The sequence below is a fragment of the Tympanuchus pallidicinctus genome, unplaced genomic scaffold (genome assembly GCF_026119805.1).
Source record: "Tympanuchus pallidicinctus isolate F22 unplaced genomic scaffold, pur_lepc_1.0 scaffold27, whole genome shotgun sequence".
In the NCBI taxonomy this organism is placed as follows: Eukaryota; Metazoa; Chordata; class Aves; order Galliformes; family Phasianidae; genus Tympanuchus; species Tympanuchus pallidicinctus.
In genome coordinates this window covers 255,568-275,851 of record NW_026294744.1, presented here as the reverse complement: position 1 = coordinate 275,851, position 20,284 = coordinate 255,568, and the positions used below count along the sequence as shown (strand labels likewise).

Below are 20,284 nucleotides of genomic sequence, written 5' to 3'. Positions count from 1 at the left end.
GTGTGTACCACAAGGGAATTTGATGTTGGAGGAGTGCAGTCAGTAATTCCATGTGTTTATACATAGGTTCGTATGTGCGTGTGTTTATACTTTGTTTGTATATATTAAGCATGATGTAGTGATGTAGAATAATGGGTGGAATGTAATAATTTTATGATTTTGGTTATCAGTATTTCACATCATAACATCATATAATGCACTAGGGGTTTGACTGCTGATACTGAAGTTCTGGGTGCCTGTTCGGAGGAGAAGAACTACATTTCCCCAGGAGGCTTTGAGGTCAGCGAGGAGATATAACTCCTGGCAAGGTCACCTGATGCTTCACCTGCTCTTCTCTGTCTGCTTTTCTTCATCAGCTCAACTGGACTGCACTTCTCACCTCAGAGTTGTGGTGAGGCCTATCCACCTTTCAGATACGCTCTCTCTCTCTCATTATATTTTGCTGATACTATATTTAGTAAATTAGTTTGTTCCACCTCAGATCGTTGCAGCTGTTTTCAATTATTTTGGGGTCCCCTGTTTCCCTTTTCCAGAGGAGCGGATCCACGGATCCCTCCGCCCCGCTGGTCACAGAACCAGGCCGAACCAGCCCATAAATCGTTGACAGACATACACCAAGAACTAACAAACGATATTCATTCCAGAATAAGTAAATCCAGAGGAACATAAGCCAACACAGCAACGTTTGATGGTTTTGTCAATAACTTGGGGAAAGCAGAAACTATTTAAAACAGTTTTGTAATTATTTTATTCATTTTTGTCTGAAATGAGGAATAAAATGTAAAGCCCTTGTGTGGGCCTGTGGAGCTGTGACAGGGAGCTCCAAATATGTGGAGGTTCCTTACTGGGAACTTATGTATCCATGTCTTCAGTGGTCTCAATGATTTTGCTAAAACTTCTGCAACTACTTAACTAAAAAGGAGAAGTCAATGTCCCACAAGCACTGAAAGTTGCCTGGGAAAGAAGCTAAAAGACATAGCTCTTTAGCGCTTGAAAAGGTACAGAAACAGCCCAAAGCTATGAAGCCTGTGAATAGTCCAGATTGCACCTGGTAACTAAGGATCTGTCAGAAACAACCTTCTTTGACAATAAATTAGAAACTGGTCTTCATATCTTAATTGAGGATTTTAACTGAATATGAATCTATTTACTAATTTATTTTTACTGAAAATATCAGATTTTTTTTTATTTCAAAGCAAACTAGCTTTTGCAAACTGATCCCACATGTGGATGTTTTAAAAGGTCCGTTTATAAGACTTCAATATTCTGCTATTAATGTTAAAATGTGTGTATGGGAGGGAGTAGGGAGGGCATAAAGCAAGACATTAAGACACCTTTTTTACAGGATGAGAGCCCTTAGATCAGGGCAGGTGAAGGGGGAACAGATCTGGAACATTCCCCATTGAATAAACTCCATACAGAGAGGAGACAGACCCTTGTTTTCTTTAATTCAGCAAGCACACCTGTAGCCCATCTCAGGTCTTGGAGGTGTACAGTTCTGTCACATCCCCATCCATTAGCTTTTAAAATGAGTATTATCTGTTCAGTATTGCACACAGACCAGCTCTCTTACATGCTGTGCATTTTTGAGTGCAAGAAAATACCCTAGGAGACAAGCCACTTGTTAGAGCCATGTTAGAGCCATAACTTAAAGCAGTCATAGCCAATCCACAGCCCACAGCCTAAATGCAGCCCAGCACAATTCACGGTTACTCCCCATCTCCGCCCCACACCATCACTGCTGGGGCTCTTTCTGATGAGCAGCCCCGCCAGGCCCCTTAGCAGCAACTAAATGTTAGTATGCTATTAACTCTATCTGAGCTGAAACAAGAGCTTGGGATGCAGTGTAGTGCCAATTGAAGTTATGGCAAAGAAGATTATGCATTTTGACAAATTAGCTAAACACAGTCCTATAAACAGCAAAGAAAATGCATCCATGCTTTCTGTTTTAATAAAGGAATTTGGAAATAAGTTTCAAGATTGCTGAAAAAAAATGTCGTGGTTTAGTCTGGGCAAAAATTCATTAATTTTTTTGTTTATTTGTGACTCCATTTTTAGTCATCATAAATACATTATTTGTGAATTTTCAAATGGAATGTATAGAGTTGCAATTAAAAATTTGATCATGTGTCTTTACCAGACTCTTGTAAGACCTCTCTTAGCAGATAGAAATGTCCCTCCCTTCAAAACTATGTCTTATGTCATCGCTTTTTGGCAGTATGCACATTTGTGAACAGCTATTTTGAAGGATGAAGTACAGAAAGAGAAATATGAATATATTGAGATCTCATTAAGAATTGCAACTACTGCCATCAAACCAGACAATCATGTTAGTTTCACAAAAGCAAAGAAACATATCCCACTAGTTTTATGCTTTTTTAAAAAAAAAAAAAATTAAAAATAGACAATTTGTTACTTTATATACATTAACTCCATTATGTATTTAATAGGGTTGCTCCAAAAGTAATGCCTCCTATTTTATGTTGGCTTACAACATCAGAGATGGATGGTTGTTTCTGGTATGACATTAGAGATGGAACCTTCCCATCAAGATTCTGTTACATTTCGTTGCTGCGTGACAAATGGCACCAGAGGGGCAGTCTGCAAATTGGCATTTGACATGGAAATGAGTATGAAGCAAAGGCGTGGAACTGAATTCTTCCATGTGCAAAAAATGGCACCCACTGACATTTATTGACACTGAATTTTTTTAGAGACCAAACTGGATGTGAGCACAGTGAAATGGTGGGTGGTGCATCTCAGCAGTGATAGCAGCAACAGTGAGTCACCTCCACTAGTACAGATTTTTACAAGCACAGCATGCAGGCTCTTGTTCATCACTGCCAAACAAGAATAGCTAATGGCTGTGACTATGTTGAAAAAATAGGGTTTGTAGCTGAGAATTTGTTCAGTCAGTGATTTTTATTGTGCTCTTTGCATCTGATGTAGTTTTCATGAAAATAAATAGGAGGAATTACTTTCAAAGAAACCTATGTACATGGAGCCCAAGTCAGTGCTTTTTGACTCAGTGAAGTCCAAGCCAAAATGTTAGACATCTATGACTTAAGGGAAGGTACAGTCAGTCATGTGACTCAAACCTATAGTTGTTCTCTCCTTGTATAGCTTTGACTGAAACAGGATTATTTTGGTCAGCAAAGGTTGCATAAGAATTATAGGATCATGTTTCTGCAGCAGGGAAGCCAGCACAGATGAGAAGAAACAGATGAAAATGATGGTCAGATGAGAATGATATTTTTATAGGTAAATCTGATCAAGTTCTGTATAAACTAGAAAAATTTCCTAGGGAAGTACAGAATCCAAATAGAGCTGTCTTTTTAGAGCTGTCTCAAAACTTTTTAAGCAGCCTACATGTTTCCAGAGGCTTAAGCACAGACAGAGTGAAATGAATGACCATGCATTTCCCAAGAACGTCAATCCTTCTACTCAGCCAGCCACATTCACACACTGCAAAGTGCAGGACAGGACCATAGTGACTTATTTTCATTACACTGGGAGGAATTACTTATACTCTATTCCACTTAGGCTTATTATACTATACCCCAATCATGATCTCTGAGTATTTTCCAATGAGACATAAACAAATCACTAACAAGTATGTCATGTGGCTGCCTCTCCCTTTTATTTTTTCTTTATTTTTTCTTTATTTATTCTGCAGCATTGTTTACTATACCCATTGCCATATAAGATTTCATGAAACATATCTATTCGTATGTATTGGTTTATCATAAAATGAGTCTGTAGAGGTCTTATCAGCCATCTGGTATTTTTATTTCTCCAGGCTGAGAAAGCAATCATGGCTAACCCTTCTGCAAACTATGGAAGTCAGGTTTTTTTCTCACTTTTCTGTACCAACATTTTTTTACAGCCTAATGTAGGCCAAAGACTCTAAAAATCTGTGTAGTCCTTAACTCTTACAGGACATTAATGCTAGACTGCTGCCAGAGCAAATGTAGTCTAGTCCAAAAGAACAAAATTATCAGGTTATCTGGTGAAAGATCAGATACACTGTAGGAGAATCACTGTTTTCTGAACCCTACAACTGATACATGTGTGTATTGAATTTCCACGAATTCAGTGGGAAATCTGTTATGTTTAGCACATAAAAATTTGAAGTGGACATATGCTTCAGGATGCAGATTTCCAGCAAATACACAGTTTCACAAGTAATTTTTGGTAGGCGATCACTGCTTCCTGGCACCATTCCCAGCTTTGTGTCAACCTAAGTCCTTGTGGGACCAGCATGGCAATTTGACAAGGAACAAAACTACCCAGTAACACAGTGGTTATGTTCTAAGCTGTTTCAAAACAAGCCCCATTACACTGGCCCAGCAAAGAGCAACAAACAGCTGGAGAGGGCGGCTATCAAATCCAGCATAAGCATCTCTGCTGCTAAATACCTCAATAATTGATACTGAAAAGTTTATGATTGAGTTTTCGCTTTCTGATCGCATTTTGCTTGCTTGAAAGATAATGAATTAAAATCTTTAGAATTATTTCAGAGCTAAAAAATAACTGCTGCTCTTCTTTCCAAAATACATTAAGATAAAACCCATTTAAAGTTACATTTTAATGAAAATTGAAACTTTACCAAGAAATGTACATATAGTAAAGATAATACTTGAATTAGAAACCTGAGCACTCTAGTAGAAAGCACTAACAGAAATCGGTGATCAAGATCAGACTATATTCACAGGACTTCTTTCTTTTTTTTCCTCCCTTCTTGCATAAATATTAACATCCACATAATCACTCACCCAGTCTGGTAGGACCTTGTTCCCTCTGTTTAATTGAGTGAACCATCTTGATGAGATTTTCAGTCTCCTGAGGCTTGTTCAACGAAATTTCTAGATTATTTTCCCTGGCATACTGGAGAACAGACACATGAACTGATGTATTGCCTGAAGTGAAAGGCAGAAAACAAATACTTTAAGCAATGCATATGAATGTCTTACAATAAAAATCTAAAGACCATCTTGTTCCAATCCCTGTGCCATCGGCAGGGAGGTCTATGTAGTGCATTGATCTCAAATTGTGCTGAAATCAGGACACAAAGATCCACAGCCGAAATGCTTTACATAAAATATACAAACCTAGCTTTTCGGAACAATTTTGCCATCATTTAAAATAACAAACAAACAAAATAAGACTTTAGTGAGCTGTTTGTCTAGTATAAGCAAAAGAATTTGAAAGTAATTATGTTTTTTGAGGTAAAAGAGAGGCACATACTGATATCAGCTCTTTCAATAAATGCCTGTACAAAGTTTTTCATTTCCTCAAACTCTGATGCTCCAATATTTGGACTTCCATCCAGAAGAAAAATGACATCCATAGGTTTGTTGCACAACTCTGAGTTGGGAGGAAAAAAACAAAGAGCATTAAGCATGATAACCAGAACTAACATCTACTAATCTATTGGCAGGAGTAGAAAGGGCTATCTGCTGCAGTTGGAGAAAACAAAGTTGAAACAGTAAGTATATTTAATGAAGGGCTCAAGATTTATATTTCAATTCCGTCTGTTCTGCTAATGTTATTTTGCTCTCAGAGGACTAAAAATAAACAAACAATTTAGTCACGTTTGATAAGAGGAACTTTGTTACTTGCTTGAGGTGGATAGATGAGAATACTCTTTCTGCTCTTACATTCCATGCTATCTGAAAGCTACTATACACTACTGACAAACACAGCCAAGAACTGCTCAGACCACAGAAGGCTGGCTGCAGGTCAGTGGATGGCACTACCAAACTGGGGTGGAATCACCTGACTCGAATAAGGATAAATGTTCCTTCCTTTGCATTTGGACAAAATATCAGTTGAGATACGAGAAATATCAGACACGTGAAGTAAAAACAAAGGAGAGAGGATAGAGGAAACAGGAAATTACACAAAAAAATACATTCAACTTTACCTGGTATTTCTGTCCAAGTTTTATAAGAGCAGCATGACTGCAACACTAATTCAGGTGCTTCTTCAATAAGTGTGCTGTAACTTTGTAAGATTATTGGTCTATTAGGCTGACTGATCATTCTGAGCTCTTGGACATTTGCATTGGGAGTTATGCCTATGGGAATAACATTTATGCTAGTAGGATGTCTTGTTATAACATCAGTGGAAGGATTGGATGACACCATATATACCAAGTGAGGCACATTCTGCCTGCCTCCATTTGCTGATGTAAATGTATGTTTGGAAATATAGTCAAGGGCATGCCCAGTGTTGGTGGCCTTCCCTCCTTGGTAGGATATACTCCTCACTTTCTCAATAATACTTTCTTTAGACTGTATTTCCCTAAAGGAATACTCTAGAGTGATAGTGTCTGAATACTGCATGACAGTAACATGAATATTTTCTTGTCCTATATTCATTTCTCTGAGCACTTTCTCAAGGAACTTCTTGATGATATTGAAATTTTCCAGCCCTACATTGTCAGATCCTTCAACAACAAAAGCGATGTCCAGACTTTTTGTAGTGGGATTTTCTGAGAAGTGTGGTGGTACTGTAAGCACTCTCTGGGTAAATATGTCATTAGACATTGTTGGAGTGGGTACAGGAGAACTTTCTGCAGGCCCAAGATCACACAGATAATCAATTAGGAGATCTCTGTTATCCATTAGCTCCAACACATTGTTCATTTGGAAGGCTCTAGTATGTAACTGCTTTTCAATGAATCTGATTTGTTCCACATTAACATGTGGTCCAATTCCCACAGGAATAACTGTAATATTTTTTTTCTTCAAGGCTGGGATGATGGTGCGGACTTTTCCTGGAGACTTGCTTGCTACAAATAGCATCGCAATTTGGGCAGCATTAGTCCTTTCTGCTTTTCCAAACACTTGAAACACAATGTATTTAAGGACTTCAGCAACAGATGCTACTTCATCACCTGTGTATTTTATGCTTTGGACAATTTTTTTCATCTGGGACTGTGTTTTGATATCTTTAAGGCCAAGGTAGATTGTAGGCCCAGCCCTATACAACAGAATTGACACTCGGATTTTCTTTTGAGAGATGTGGAGTTTGTTCATCATTCCAGTTATGAAAGTCTTCAGCTGTTCAAAGTCCTCCTCTGACAGTTTATTGGAGCCATCCACTAGAAAGGCCAAGTCCATCATCTTGCTGCATGAATATTCACTAGGTGCAAGTTCTCTGTCTTCCTCTGGAGCAGGTGTTGTTAGTGTTAGGATTTCTTCCACTGGTCCACAGGACACACAGGATAAATTCTTCCCTTCGCACAGACTACAAAAAACCATCACAAGTAACTATTAAAAAAAAAAAAAATAACATACTTTTAATAACATACTGCCCACATCTTACAAAAGAAAGTCCACTGGTTATATACAAACAAAATCAAAACAAAATGAACAAAAACAAAACAAAATCAGAACAAAATCAAAAGAGTGATTTTTTTTTTCATCCCCTTCCCCACAAGGAACTGTATAGCCAAACCCTATTAAACCCACTCAGAGGAGGAACTGTTCATGCATGTTTGCTTAAATACAGGAAGCATTTGAAAATATATGCTGTATTTGTCAGACAGTGCTCTTCTTATAAAAGCTTGTAGAACATGTAAAATCTGTGTCTAGGAACAGCATGGAAATACTCTGAGCTCGAGCAATGCAACAACTGGTGAACTTAACTGGAAAACATGGTTTGCTTCACAAGGAAGAAAAGCTATGAGGCAAACTGAAGGCAGCTAATACAAAGAAAAATACTAGAGTTGGCTCTAATAAGATTTAGCAGAATTTGTGAGGAGGCTTAGCTTACTCAGGTTTTAATCTTAGCAGAAGAAATATGTAATCAGCTTTCTATCCACATCTAAATTGTACTAGTTTCCTTTGATTTTTTTCTGACTTCATTTTGTTTTGAATAGCTCTGGTACATGTTTATCTGTTGGGAGAAAAAGAGCCTAGGCTCACATGGTCATGTCCTCCGCTAACCATGTATATTCACCCCCTACGTTTTTTAATGTGTGTTTCGTTGTCTTCCCCATACTGTATTCTATTTTCCAGTCCCTATGTATTTTATGTTTTCTCTTATTCTTCTTACCTTCCTCACAATTTCTGCTCACCTCCCTTAGTACATTTTTCTCTTCTCCCTTCCATCTCAGGTTTGAGTGTACTTCACTACCTAATGCATCTCCACACTATCCACTGTTAATCCTTTCTTAATCCCATAAGATTTTTCACTTCTGTCACTCTCCACCTTTTAGGAACTTTTTTATAATTCATTAATTTCTAACTTCAGTAAAGCTTTAACAATTCTACTCTGCTAATCTTGTTTGTATCATTCTCTTTACTTCTCTTATCTGACGAAAAATCAGTACATCTGTACTCATGAACAACACGACTCAGAATCAGTAAAGACATTTTACTTGTATAACTGGACAGTATAAGGGAGAGAATATGGAAAATATATGAAGGAGTAAGGATCAAAATGTACTAATTCTCACTGTCAGAGAAAACCAAAGATGCATAGACCGAACAAGTAAATGCTAGAAGAAGGTATCATTTTTTTTCAGGAAAATGTGTCATTTTACATATGGCATCTTAGTTTTAAGTTCTCACAGGGCTACATTATATTCAAGCTGCTTTGAGTGTCTTTTTAATTGAAGAATGCTCAGATATTTTTGGCATTAATGCAAAGCAACAGAAGATTTATTATTTTAATCCTAATATGAACAAGACTTTTCTACTTTCCAATTTCCTTTGGGCATTTGCTATAAAATTCATTTTTGCACAATATCTTTTATTGTTTGTACAGATGGTGTAGGCATTCTAAATTAGGTGACAGCTATGCAAAAAGATGTTTCCCTAGTGAGGTAAGTTATCCTAACACTCTGTAATCTTTTGTGAACTGCAGCCAATTGATCAACATTTAAGAAAAATTATTATTAAAAGTTTCAAGGATTAGGAAACATATACTCAATTGTGAAGACTCTTTCTTGACCTCTTGATGGAATTCAAGGCTCTTCATGAATACAGTTGTTTTATTGATGGTGTTTCATGGTTTTTTTTTAGTTATTGATCAGCCTAACAGTCTCGTGTCTTGGGTTTATAAGGCAGATGCACACTAGCTCCAGCAAAAGGCCAAGAATTCCAGTTTCATACCCATTTGGAGGTTCTGTGACGTTCAGACTCTTTGCAGCTGAGGTGTTAGTCTGGGCTAATAGCTGCTGCAGTTTAACAACTCAGTTTCTGTTAAATAAGATCAAATTACATAATGGAAAAGAATTTTGTATTCACAGCATTTGGAGTTACTAGTCAAAGTATCTCTCAAGAGACTAGAGAGTTGAAGCAGGCCAAGCTTTCAGGTAATATAGAACTTTGTGTAATATGCCATTTAGCAGCATACAATATGAAAATCTGTCTCTGCCACTTTGCAGCTGAAGGGCCTAATCCCACATACTGCACAGCAGCATAGTGCACCCTTGCATTAATTTTGTAATGGTTGGAAATGCATGCATGGAGGATCAGACAGCAGTATATCATCTTAACATCTTGGGGAAATTATTTTCTCAATTATGCTGCACACTACCAAATGCTCAGAAAGTTCAAGATGGAGTGCATTTTTCAATCTTTCACTATACGTATATAATGTTCCTTAGTACCAGCAGGAGGAAAGAGTTTTGATAGCTCTGCTGATATTGAATCACACCTTACAAAAAAGAAGAATGACTTAAATTAGTGAAGCCACCACATACAAGAAAAGACACTGTTGAAAGGAATTAATGGATTTCCCTTTCTTAAATTCAATTGTCATCCAACTGCTCCATCCATCAAAAAAGTTCATTTTCAGGATATTTAAGAAAGAGTATTGACACAGAAGAGGATTTCTAAGCCTCATATTCAGTAGTGTTATTAGGTTAAGTCCAAAATATTTGTAGGGATTCATTTCATCCCTCTCTCTTTGTCCTCCTCAACAGACATGTTATTTCACTACATAAATTCTTCCATCATACCAAGATTGACAGTGCTGCGGATGATCTCTGTTCAAAACTACTCTCCTTCCATGTGGGATCTTGACATCTCCAACTGCACACACTGGACAGTCTTCTGGACTGACACAATCCAGGGATAGTTCATCAAGTATTTTCCCTGTTTTGAAATAGGACAGTAGTATAAAAATGCCAGTATTCTTGAATTGCAAACTCAATCCATTGCATTTATACTGCTTAAAAAATAATGACTAGTTTTCTGAGTTGGGTTCAAGTTCTGAATACTCCACTAGTGTTAATGTCACCACAAATTTGACTTCAAAACAATTTTTATTTTAGTGGGATATTGGAAATATTTTACTCAGTGTATAACCTGCAACAGCCAGGGCCATGCAGAAGGTGAACATAGTTCAGAATAAAGTATCAAAAATACCATGAGAAAGAAACATTCTCCTTTTCACATGTATATTACTGATTTGACCTCTTATTTCGTACCTCCTGGTACTGATCATACCAGAGTACTATTTAAATGTCTATTACCTGAATACTGAAGGCTTGAGTATAATATTTAATACTTACATAAAGTTATATCCAAGAAGGCTCTCACTGGTCTGTAAAAGTGTAAACAGAAGTACCAAGACCCAGAATAGCTATTTTTGGTCTTAAAAAAATTTCTTTTTGTGCTTTAATGTGATATGATCCATAAAATCATAGAATCATAAAATCATAGAATGGCCTGGGTTTAAAAGGAACATAATGAGTATCTAGTTTCAACCTCTTCTGCTATGCGTAGGGTTGCCAACCACTAGACCAGGCTGCCTAGATCCACATCCAGCCTGGCCTTGAATGCCCCATGGGTTGGGCATCCACAAACTCCTTGGGCAATCTCTTCCAACGTGTCACACGACCCTCTGTGTGAAAAACTTTCTCTGAACATTTAACCTAAACCTCCCTTGTCTCAGTTTAAGACCATTTCCCCTTGTCATATCACTATCCACCCTTCCTGTTTATATGCTCCCTTCAAGTACTGGAAGCCCATAACAAGGTCTCCCTGGAGCCTTCTCTTCTCCAAGCTTAACAATCCCAGTTCCTTCAACATTTTCACTCTGATCTTATGAGCCACATATTCACTTGAGTTTTCACTCTTCATTTGGATCTTCCTTATCTTTCATATTTTCCTCCTGCACTTTTTTTGTTTTCCCCTTTCTAAGAAATCTTATGGGTACAGTTAAGCCAAAATCTGCCGGGCAGCTTCAGAAGCATTGGAGCCATGAGAGCAGTGAGCAGGTCAAGTTGAGGAATTTCCTTCACCACAGTAGCTTCTTCGAAGGCAAGCATTTTGTGAGTATTGAAATAGGCTGGTTTTGTTATTGGGATCTATATAGTAGCTTAATGACCAATATATTAATTTATTAAAAGGAATCAACAGGTGCTAGTTAAAACATTTTTCAGTCTAGCTTTGCTTGGTGTGTCAATAGCCTTGTTTTTCTCAAAAATTCTGCTTCACAGAAGCACTGAATTTACAGTAAGACTACTTTAATCTTTGCATCCACCAGTGCAAGAACTTTTCTTGAGTTTCACGTAAATTGTTTTGAGTTACAGTGCAGCAAGATAGAAAGCTGTTCACTGGGGAAAAACAGCTAAGAGGGCACTGAGAAGAAGAAGATGATGGAAAAATGAGAAGAAAGTAAGTGGTTTAAGACCACGAGAGGGCCATGCATGCCCAGAGGAACATTAGCACATGTTAACAAGTTCTTGGAAAAGAATGAATATGTATGCCAATGTATTGCATATGTATGTCTTAATTGTTTAAATGTATAACTTGAACTCCCAGTGTGCATGCTTGGTTTATCAAGTCGCCTCATATGTGTCATGAGAAATAAGGGAACATTGGCTTTCTATCTCCACATTACAGTTAGAGAGTTTCTTTCCTGGATTTCAGATAACTGCATCCAGCACAAATTCATAACTTACACAGGCAACAGCCTCTGTCATTAAATAGCCGCTAATCCCCTATCTCCATGATTACACTGCTCCCGTCTCATCATTCATGATGACAAGATTCCATTCTTCTCTTCCTGGAACAATTTAGTGCCCTCCACACATCGTCCTGATCTCACAGACACAAATTAGGATTCCTAACCAAATTCCAACTTACGTGTCAAGAAACTGTGATGAAATATATCAGTTAAACAGTTGAGGAATTAATTTCAGTATCTATACCCTAAGCAATTTCCATCCTTAGAAATCTGTGAATGTTCCTGGAATGTAAAACTGTAATTAACTGACTGCAGCAAAAAATGGACTTACCTGCAGGACAGTGAACATGGCATCCTTCTACACACTGTAAAGGGCACTTCAAAGGTTGTGTGTGTTGGCATGTTACAGGGCAAGCAGGTCCACAGCTATTGTATCTCCATTCACATTGATTATCTAATTCTTGTTTATTTAGGTTCTCACAGCTTTGTGCTATACAATAAAAGAATTGAAGGCAAAAAATCAACACTGAGGTCATCATGTCTTTCAGAACTAAGACACCAAATTGAATAGAAGGTGCACTGCATACGTATTGAGAAATATTTACAACTTAAAATAACTTCCCCCAGTCCATCCAGGGCAGGCTACTTCTTCAAATACATCTATTTTTTCACATAATGAAATACTTGGTGTAGATGAGGGAGAGTTGTTCTTGACAAAAATGATTACTAAGAACAAACTCTATATCTACTAGAAAAAAATATCTGGATTTGACTGGTCTACAATCCATTCTATCCCATTTTTGAGGGAATGGCATTTCAAAAAAAAATAGAAAAGGGAGAGGAAAAATCACCATGACTTGCAATCTCTGTCCCATTGCAGTGAATTTCTCCGGACATCAGAGGGAACAGAACTAGATAAGAATAGTTTAGCTTCTTGATAAAGAACTTGAACCTTTTCCATTTACTTGTCATTCAAAATCATTTCCAGTTCTTCCCCATAGACATCATACTTACGGCACAAATCTCGTGATCTCCAGTGAACAATGACACCTTTTTGTGCACAGACATGTGCATAGGCTGCTATAGCATCACAGAAACAAGCACAGTCTCCAATAGATTCACAGGCACAAGTGTCATACATGCAAATATCGACGTAAGGCTCAGGATTCACCTGAAAAAGATAAATTTAGGATACAGTACACTAAATCACCTTACCCCAAAAGCATTTAACATTCAGATGGTTTGGCTGCTCCACTCACCAAGAGCTGAGATGTTATGTAAATCAGTGCAGATCCTTCTGCTGATGCCAACAAGAACTCAAATGGGGCCACACTCTCAGTTGCAGGCATTGTAGTTTATTGTCCACCTTACTACTCCAAAGAGTGGATCAGCTTTATAAATTCTGAGCCCTATTACCAAACTGTCTTGTTCAGTTTGAGTAGAAAAAAGCTTGAATGGCATTATATTAGGTTAACTTTTCCTCAACCTTCCCTCCCAAAATGCCAACCCTTTTACTTGTCTTCACACATCTGTCTAGAGTTTAGAGTGAAATTTTCCTCAAGCAGAAGTTTTTCTGTGGTTTTCCACTAGGGGAATCTTGCATTTTCCCAGCTGCTTTAGCTGTCAGCTAAATACAGGGTCAGAGATGAGAATACCAGTTAGGCAGTCCATGTTCCATGTGCTGTCAGAGTAGCTGCACTATTTCCCTCAGCTGTAATAACTATCAGCAGAGGTCATGCAGAAATGAGAAATGAGAAACACAGACAGGATACTTACAAGTTTTTTGCATTCTTCAAAGAGTTCTCCAGAAAGAATGTTGCATGATGTTTCTACCATCACCTGCTTCAATACGTTGTCATTACACAGTGGAGACACCAGGGCCTGTTCCCAGTTGAAGTTATTATAAGAGACATGTACACACTGCATTAGCCTTACTTTAAGAACCCTAGGACTCTTCAAACTGAAGAGATTAACTCACTTTAGACATTTTTCATAACAAAAGAAATTTGCAGAGTGCAAAGCAGAGCATGTCACCTCCCACATTTTCACCAGCTCTGGAATGCTACAGTCTTAACATAGATACAATCTTAGTGGTAAGTGTTGCTGTACTGAACATCTATAACAATAATTCACAGCTCTTCAGTAGACATGAGAGACTCACAAATATAACCACTCTTCAAAAGACAATAACCAAGGTCACTGCTGAACACAAAAAGGCTCAGAAGTCTACATTTTAATTTAGCTAAGAACATAGATACTAACATGTTATTTATCACAGTGATATACTATGGATTCTACCCTGCACATCTCACTCCTCATTGCCATAATTTCTCCTGTTCTCCAGTCAAGTCATAAACATATTTATTCATATTTATGTATATTTATTTATATACACGTATGTATTTATATGAATGAATAGAAAGGAAGATAACACTGAAGTTATGTCACTGCACATAAGTAAACCAACTCAAAATTCCATGTGATCAAAAACAAATATTGACTTTTGTTTTCTAATTATTTAAATATTTTGAGGAAAGATCTAAAAAGGCCTTTTCTTCCTCCCTTTGAAAATATAGGCCAGTTTTTGAGGCAAAGTTTTCAGCCTTAAAGGCATCATATGAATGAAAAATTCCACTTTTTAAATATCAAAAAAGTTGTCTTTGAATTGTTTGCAAAATTTGGGGTTTGGAAATACTTTTGGACATATTATTTGAGAGCTTGAGATAAATTTATTTTTCAATTTCTTCCTTTAAAAACTTAGCATTTGGGAAAGAAGTGCACTCTCACATGTAGCATAACTAGTACATCAATAAATCACATTATCTCCAGGACAAGGAGTTAGGTAACACTTTTGGATAGCAGTTAAGCTTCTCAAAATTCAGAAGCACTGATAACTGTAAGAAACTATTCTTTTACATCATTGTCTCAAAGCTTGCTGGGGACACAGATGGACAAGTCCAAGCAAGTCCTGGTCAAGTGTTGAGAAATCCTTTGTCTGAGGGACATAGATGGACAAGACTGGGGCAACGAGAGAGAGATAAGCCTCAGATTAATGGCCAAGAAGCAGTCTTTTGTGTGGGCTTATTTCAAGGAAGACGGCCATCTCAGGAAGTGCTGCACATGATTCTTGCCCAAGCACCCAGGAATGCCACGATGGCAGAAGAAGAAGGATAAAAAGGGGACCCACAACCACGAGGTTAGGTTTTCTGGCAACAGATTCCTCACAAAGAGGAGGTTTCTGACATGAAAAGCCTTACAACCTGCTTCTCTCCCTCCTGGACTTGCTCTGCGCTCTACCTGCATGCTGAAAAAGAACAAAGCTGTCTGCCATCAGATTCCTCACTATGAAAATCCTGTATGCTGATGGACTCTCCTGGGCCTGCTACCTGAGTCCTGCTGCTTTCTCCCATACTGACTCTGCGACTTCTTCTTGCTACCTGCTTGCTGCCCAAGGCCAGTCACACTGCTGTTGCTCTCCCCTTGTGCTTTTGCCTCAAACCTTCAAAATGGCGTGCATTGGGACCACTGCTGGATCCTGGCGGCGACTACACCTGCTTCATATAATTCTTGCTTATTTCCTATCTTTTCTATCACTCTCCTTCCCTTCCCTGTCACTCTAATTCATAATAGTAGCCGTCCTTCCCTTCCCCGTCTCCCTGATTAGATTTACAATAAATTGGTTGGACCAACATTTGAACCGTTGTTTCTTAATCTCACACCAAGTACACACATATTAAAAAGAACCTCCTCCCTCTCCTATAAATTGGAGTGAGACAATAACATGGCAAAAAAGGTCTTACATTCACTCTTGTACCTTGCCTTTTCTGTTCATGCCTCTCTAATACGACGATAATAACAGAATGCTCTCTAAATAACATCAAAAATAATACAGAAAGAAACTAGTCTATGCATTGAGCTGTTCATAAATGGATTAACTAAGATGTGGGATACAGAAGTTTGGATGGAAAAATATGAAACATTTATGTGAATTCCTTTTGTCTGAAAATTACATCTGGCTGATTTTTTTTTAAAGTAAGTTTCACCATGAGATTTCCAGTTATACCTGGATTTCTAGCATCTAGACTGGCAAACTCTATGAAGTCTTTACCTTTCAGACTGGCTATGTTAACGTTCATCTAAAGCCAAGATGCCTAGAAGCATTAAAATAATTAATTGATCTTTCATCAGATTTCAAAAAAGAATTTTTTCAAAAAATTATGAGTTCATTTTTGTTTATTTCTATTCCTTCAGAGCTCTTTAAGCACTCCTAAGTGATACTGTAAACAGTATTAATTACTTTTCAGCTCATTCACAATCACCTTTTCGACATCAGCACAGTGTGTATTAACTTTCCAAGAGTTTCCAAAATCAACTGGATCCACTTCAAGATGTTCATTGCTGCTGGTCAAGTCATTGTTTTGGATTCCATCAAAATTCCCACAAAGACCACACACTTGATCCTTGCAGGGAAAGAAATACAAAATACATAAATGATACATCTATAGGCTGGCTCAGAGTTTTGTTTAGAAGTCTTTTTAACCCAGTGCATTAAAGGCACCAGTCTTAAAAACTGAATTATCCTTGTCCTTGTCAAATTCCCTAAAACATACACAGACTGACATGAAGGATATTTAGTTCCCATTCTGCTTAGCTGAAAGTAGGACCAGCCTGTTCCCATGTCTTCAGGGAGGTGAGAAGACAATTCTGACTAGTGATGCCTGTTGAGTCTGTTTGGGACAGGACCAGGTAGTTTACATATGACCCTATTTTATTCCTCAAGATGATTGTCCAGTCACCATCACTAGTGAACCTGGCTCTCTACACAGCTCCTCTTGTGAAAGAAATGAAATAAATTTTCTCAGTCTTTCAAAGCGGAGTTACTGTTAGGCATCATAGCATTCATCATCATAGCTCATCTCCAAAGACAGAAAATTTAGCCTTTACAATTGAAGCACCAGGTAAAGTAAGCAACCCTTGTGTATCACAAAAAAAATCTCTTCATTTTCAAGCACGTAGCTAATACTTCAAGGGAATCCATCTTTGCAAAGGAATGCATGTCTGCATTAAAAACTGCTATCAACAAGAGAGGACACAAGTTCATTCTTTAGTGAGAGTAAGAATTAAAGCAAAAAACACTTACATTGAAATTAGCTTTTAAGATAACTGAGACTCCCATGGCAAGATCCCATGTCACAGTAATGCTTTCCCTCAGTAAAATGATGTAATAACGGCCAGACTTCATGACTTCTAAGTCACTGCTGTCTTTAGGAGATACCTTAATGTTTACCTGAACAAGAAAAACAGATTGTATTACCAATGATTTTCTTTTTCACTTACATCATTTTCCCAGTAGGGCATAACATGAACTCATATAAACAGTGGTTATGTCCAACCATGCTGTTTGCCATAGAACAGACAGCTTATAGACACCACACAGATAGTCCAAGAGGGTTTGCAAAACTGCAAAGAAATTATGTATACAAGACTAATTACATGCCTGCCTCTACTCAGAAAAGCTGCTGTTGATAAGTTAGTTCCTTAAAAGCAAAGCTTCTGAAGAGCAAATTGGGATGAAAGTACAGTCTTTCAGACTCACCACATTTCTGCATCTTTGAATGAGGTATTGTCATTACTAAGAGAAAGTTGGAAGCTGAAACACCCAAAAAAATTTGCAAAACTGAAGTAGGATTTATAAAGAGGGCCAGGTATATACAGTTAATGAACAGTTAAATATTTTGTAGTTGTTCATTGAATAATCCTTTTTAATAATAATAATAATAATAATAATATATATTAATAATAATTATATTGAATAATCCTTTTTAATAATAATAATATATTGTTATTATTATTATTAATATATTATTATTATTATTATTATTATTATTATTATTAAAAAGGATTATTCAATGCCCTGAAAATGCTACAGACAACATGGGCCTCCCCAGTTAGGATCCAAATTATGGGCACTGATCATCAGGTAAGACCCCAAATTGGCAACAAAAATAATCTTCTGCTCCCTGCCCCTGAGAATTTAGAACCAGGTACCCATAGAATAAAATCACCTTGGAAGGTGCAGGTAGGACCGAAGTGATGTGGCCTACTTGGGGGAGATTATTGAAGGTGGAAGCTCGGTAGTCCCTCCAGTAATTGGCACATAGCCTACTGATATTGTGGTCAACACTCCAAACTTCATTGCTAAAGGGACCCCCATCATGTCGCTATGGCAGATCAGAACACCCCCTTTGGTGCCTGACATAGTTGTGCAGCAACAGGTATCTGGCCAAAGGGTCTGGTATAAGCAGCCATGGCATGCCCCAGTACAAGCCAAAGTGTTGATCCAGGATAGAAATGCAGCCTGTATCTTGCTCTGGACCTTCCCCTCCTGGTACCCCTGAAGTATCTGTATTACTCCCCATGAGTGAGCCTCTAGGATCAACAGAAGGAACAAAATGCCATCAAAGAGTTCCAGTATTGCTGTGAGATCACGTGTGACACCCAGCGATGGTCTACATGGGACTGATGAAGCATAGGATGGACCTGGGATGCATTAAAAAGAGCGTGGCCAGCAGGTTGAGGGAGGTGATCCTCCCCCTCTACTCTGCCCTGGTAAGACCTCATCTGGAGTACTGTGTCCAGTTCTGGGCTCCCCAGTACAAAAAAGACAGGGACCTGTTGGAAAGAGTCCAGTGGAGGGCCACAAAGATGGTGAAGGGCCTGGAGCATCTCTCTTATGAAGAAAGGCTGAGTGAACTGGGTCTGTTCAGCCTTGAGAAAAGAAGACTGAGAGGGGACCTGATCCAGGTCTATACGTATCTAAGGTGTGGGGGGCAGAATGGCAAGGCTGGACTCTTTTCAGTGGTGAATGGTGACAGGACAAGGGGAAATGGACGGAAACTGCAGCATTGGAAGTTCCGCACAAATGTGCACGAGAACTTCTTTACAGTGAGGGTGAAGGAGCACTGGAACAGGATGCCCAGGGAGGTCGTGGAGTCTCCTCTGGAGATGTTCAAGACCTGCCTGGATGCCTACCTGTGCAACCTGCTGTAGGGAACCTGCTTTGGCAGGGGGGTTGGACTTGATGATCTCTGGAGGTCCCTTGCAACCCCTACAATTCTGTGATTCTGTGATTCTGCACCACATGACAGAATGCCTCCAGTAATATGGCCAAACACTGACATGAAAGAATATGAACCTCTACCATGCACTGATCATCACTCATCTTAAATTGTGTCAACCTGCATCACAACGGTCAATTGTATAAGCATCACAATGTGTCGGATCTCTGTATTAGGGAAGGCTCATCCTCTAGCTAATTCAATCATTGGTTCATGCTGTGAAGGGGTGGAGTGCATGGAAACTGTTGAGTCATGGCTTAAACCACTGATTGATCACCGGAGGCAAGGACTGAGTAAGCCATGGGAGCACAGGTGAAGGCAATTCATCTGTGTGAGACCAAAAGGGGTGGAGCCTGACTCCACCTCTACTAGATCCCATTTAAAGGCTGACTGGAAGTTCCTCCCTTTGGAGTTTTCTACGGTGAGCTTAGGGTATGGGGGGAGTATTTCATTGTTTATTGTCTCTTTCCAATGTGATAATCTTTCTAACTATAAAATTGTAAAACACTATCCTAACGCTACCCATGCCACTCTTCTAACTGTGCATTTGTTAACTGTACAAGTTGCAATCAGATGTTCAACTCAAAAATCTGTTCATCTCTCTTTGCCATGCTTTCATGAGACATATCTTATTGGACAAAAAATATATTTTGCTTCAAAATCAGACCTCATTCATGTCATCTCTTTTTGGCAATATGTACATTTGTGAATGACAATTTTCAATGATGAAGCATGTGAATAGTAACATTTTCTCAAAAATTTCTCATGAACGCCTTGAGATCTCATTAAGAATTGCAACCACTGCTATCAAACCAGACAGACAGATTAGTTTCACAGAACATGGTCAAATATCCCAATAATAGTATGTTTTTGTTGCTATTTTATTTTAATCCTTTAATAAGAATATTAAAAGTCAAAATGTTTTGATACTTATGCATTAACTGTATTGTATATTATGCAAGGACTGCCCTAAAACTAATGTCTCCTATTGTTTTGTGTTGGCCTGTGATATCAGAGGCAGATGTTGGTAGTATGGCAGTAGAGGTGGAAGCTTCCCACCAGTATTCCATTACAGTCTGTTGCCATGCATCAGGAGGGAGCAGAGGGGCAGTCTGACAAAATGGAAGTTGATATGTAAGTACACATAAAGCAAAGGTGTGGAATTGAGTTCCGTCTTATCACTACACTTTCACCATCACTTTCTGAATGTTTATGGAGACCCAAAGAGTAGATGT

General features: G+C 38.3%; 1 protein-coding gene across 4 annotated transcripts in view; it reads right to left on the bottom strand.

Moving 5' to 3' along the window:
• The window catches only part of VWF (von Willebrand factor), a 152,230-nt gene that overhangs the window by 69,797 nt on the left and 62,149 nt on the right, over positions 1-20,284 (bottom strand). For all 4 annotated transcript variants that reach the window (XM_052690523.1, XM_052690522.1, XM_052690521.1 and 1 more), the window contains exons 22-30: positions 17,072-17,218; positions 16,251-16,391; positions 13,708-13,827; positions 12,946-13,102; positions 12,263-12,421; positions 9,977-10,112; positions 5,927-7,254; positions 5,248-5,367; positions 4,776-4,919 (exon numbers count right to left, since the gene is read on the bottom strand). In XM_052690523.1, coding sequence (XP_052546483.1) covers positions 4,776-4,919; positions 5,248-5,367; positions 5,927-7,254; positions 9,977-10,112; positions 12,263-12,421; positions 12,946-13,102; positions 13,708-13,827; positions 16,251-16,391; positions 17,072-17,218 — 2,452 coding nt within the window. The remainder of the gene's footprint in view (positions 1-4,775; positions 4,920-5,247; positions 5,368-5,926; positions 7,255-9,976; positions 10,113-12,262; positions 12,422-12,945; positions 13,103-13,707; positions 13,828-16,250; positions 16,392-17,071; positions 17,219-20,284) is intronic.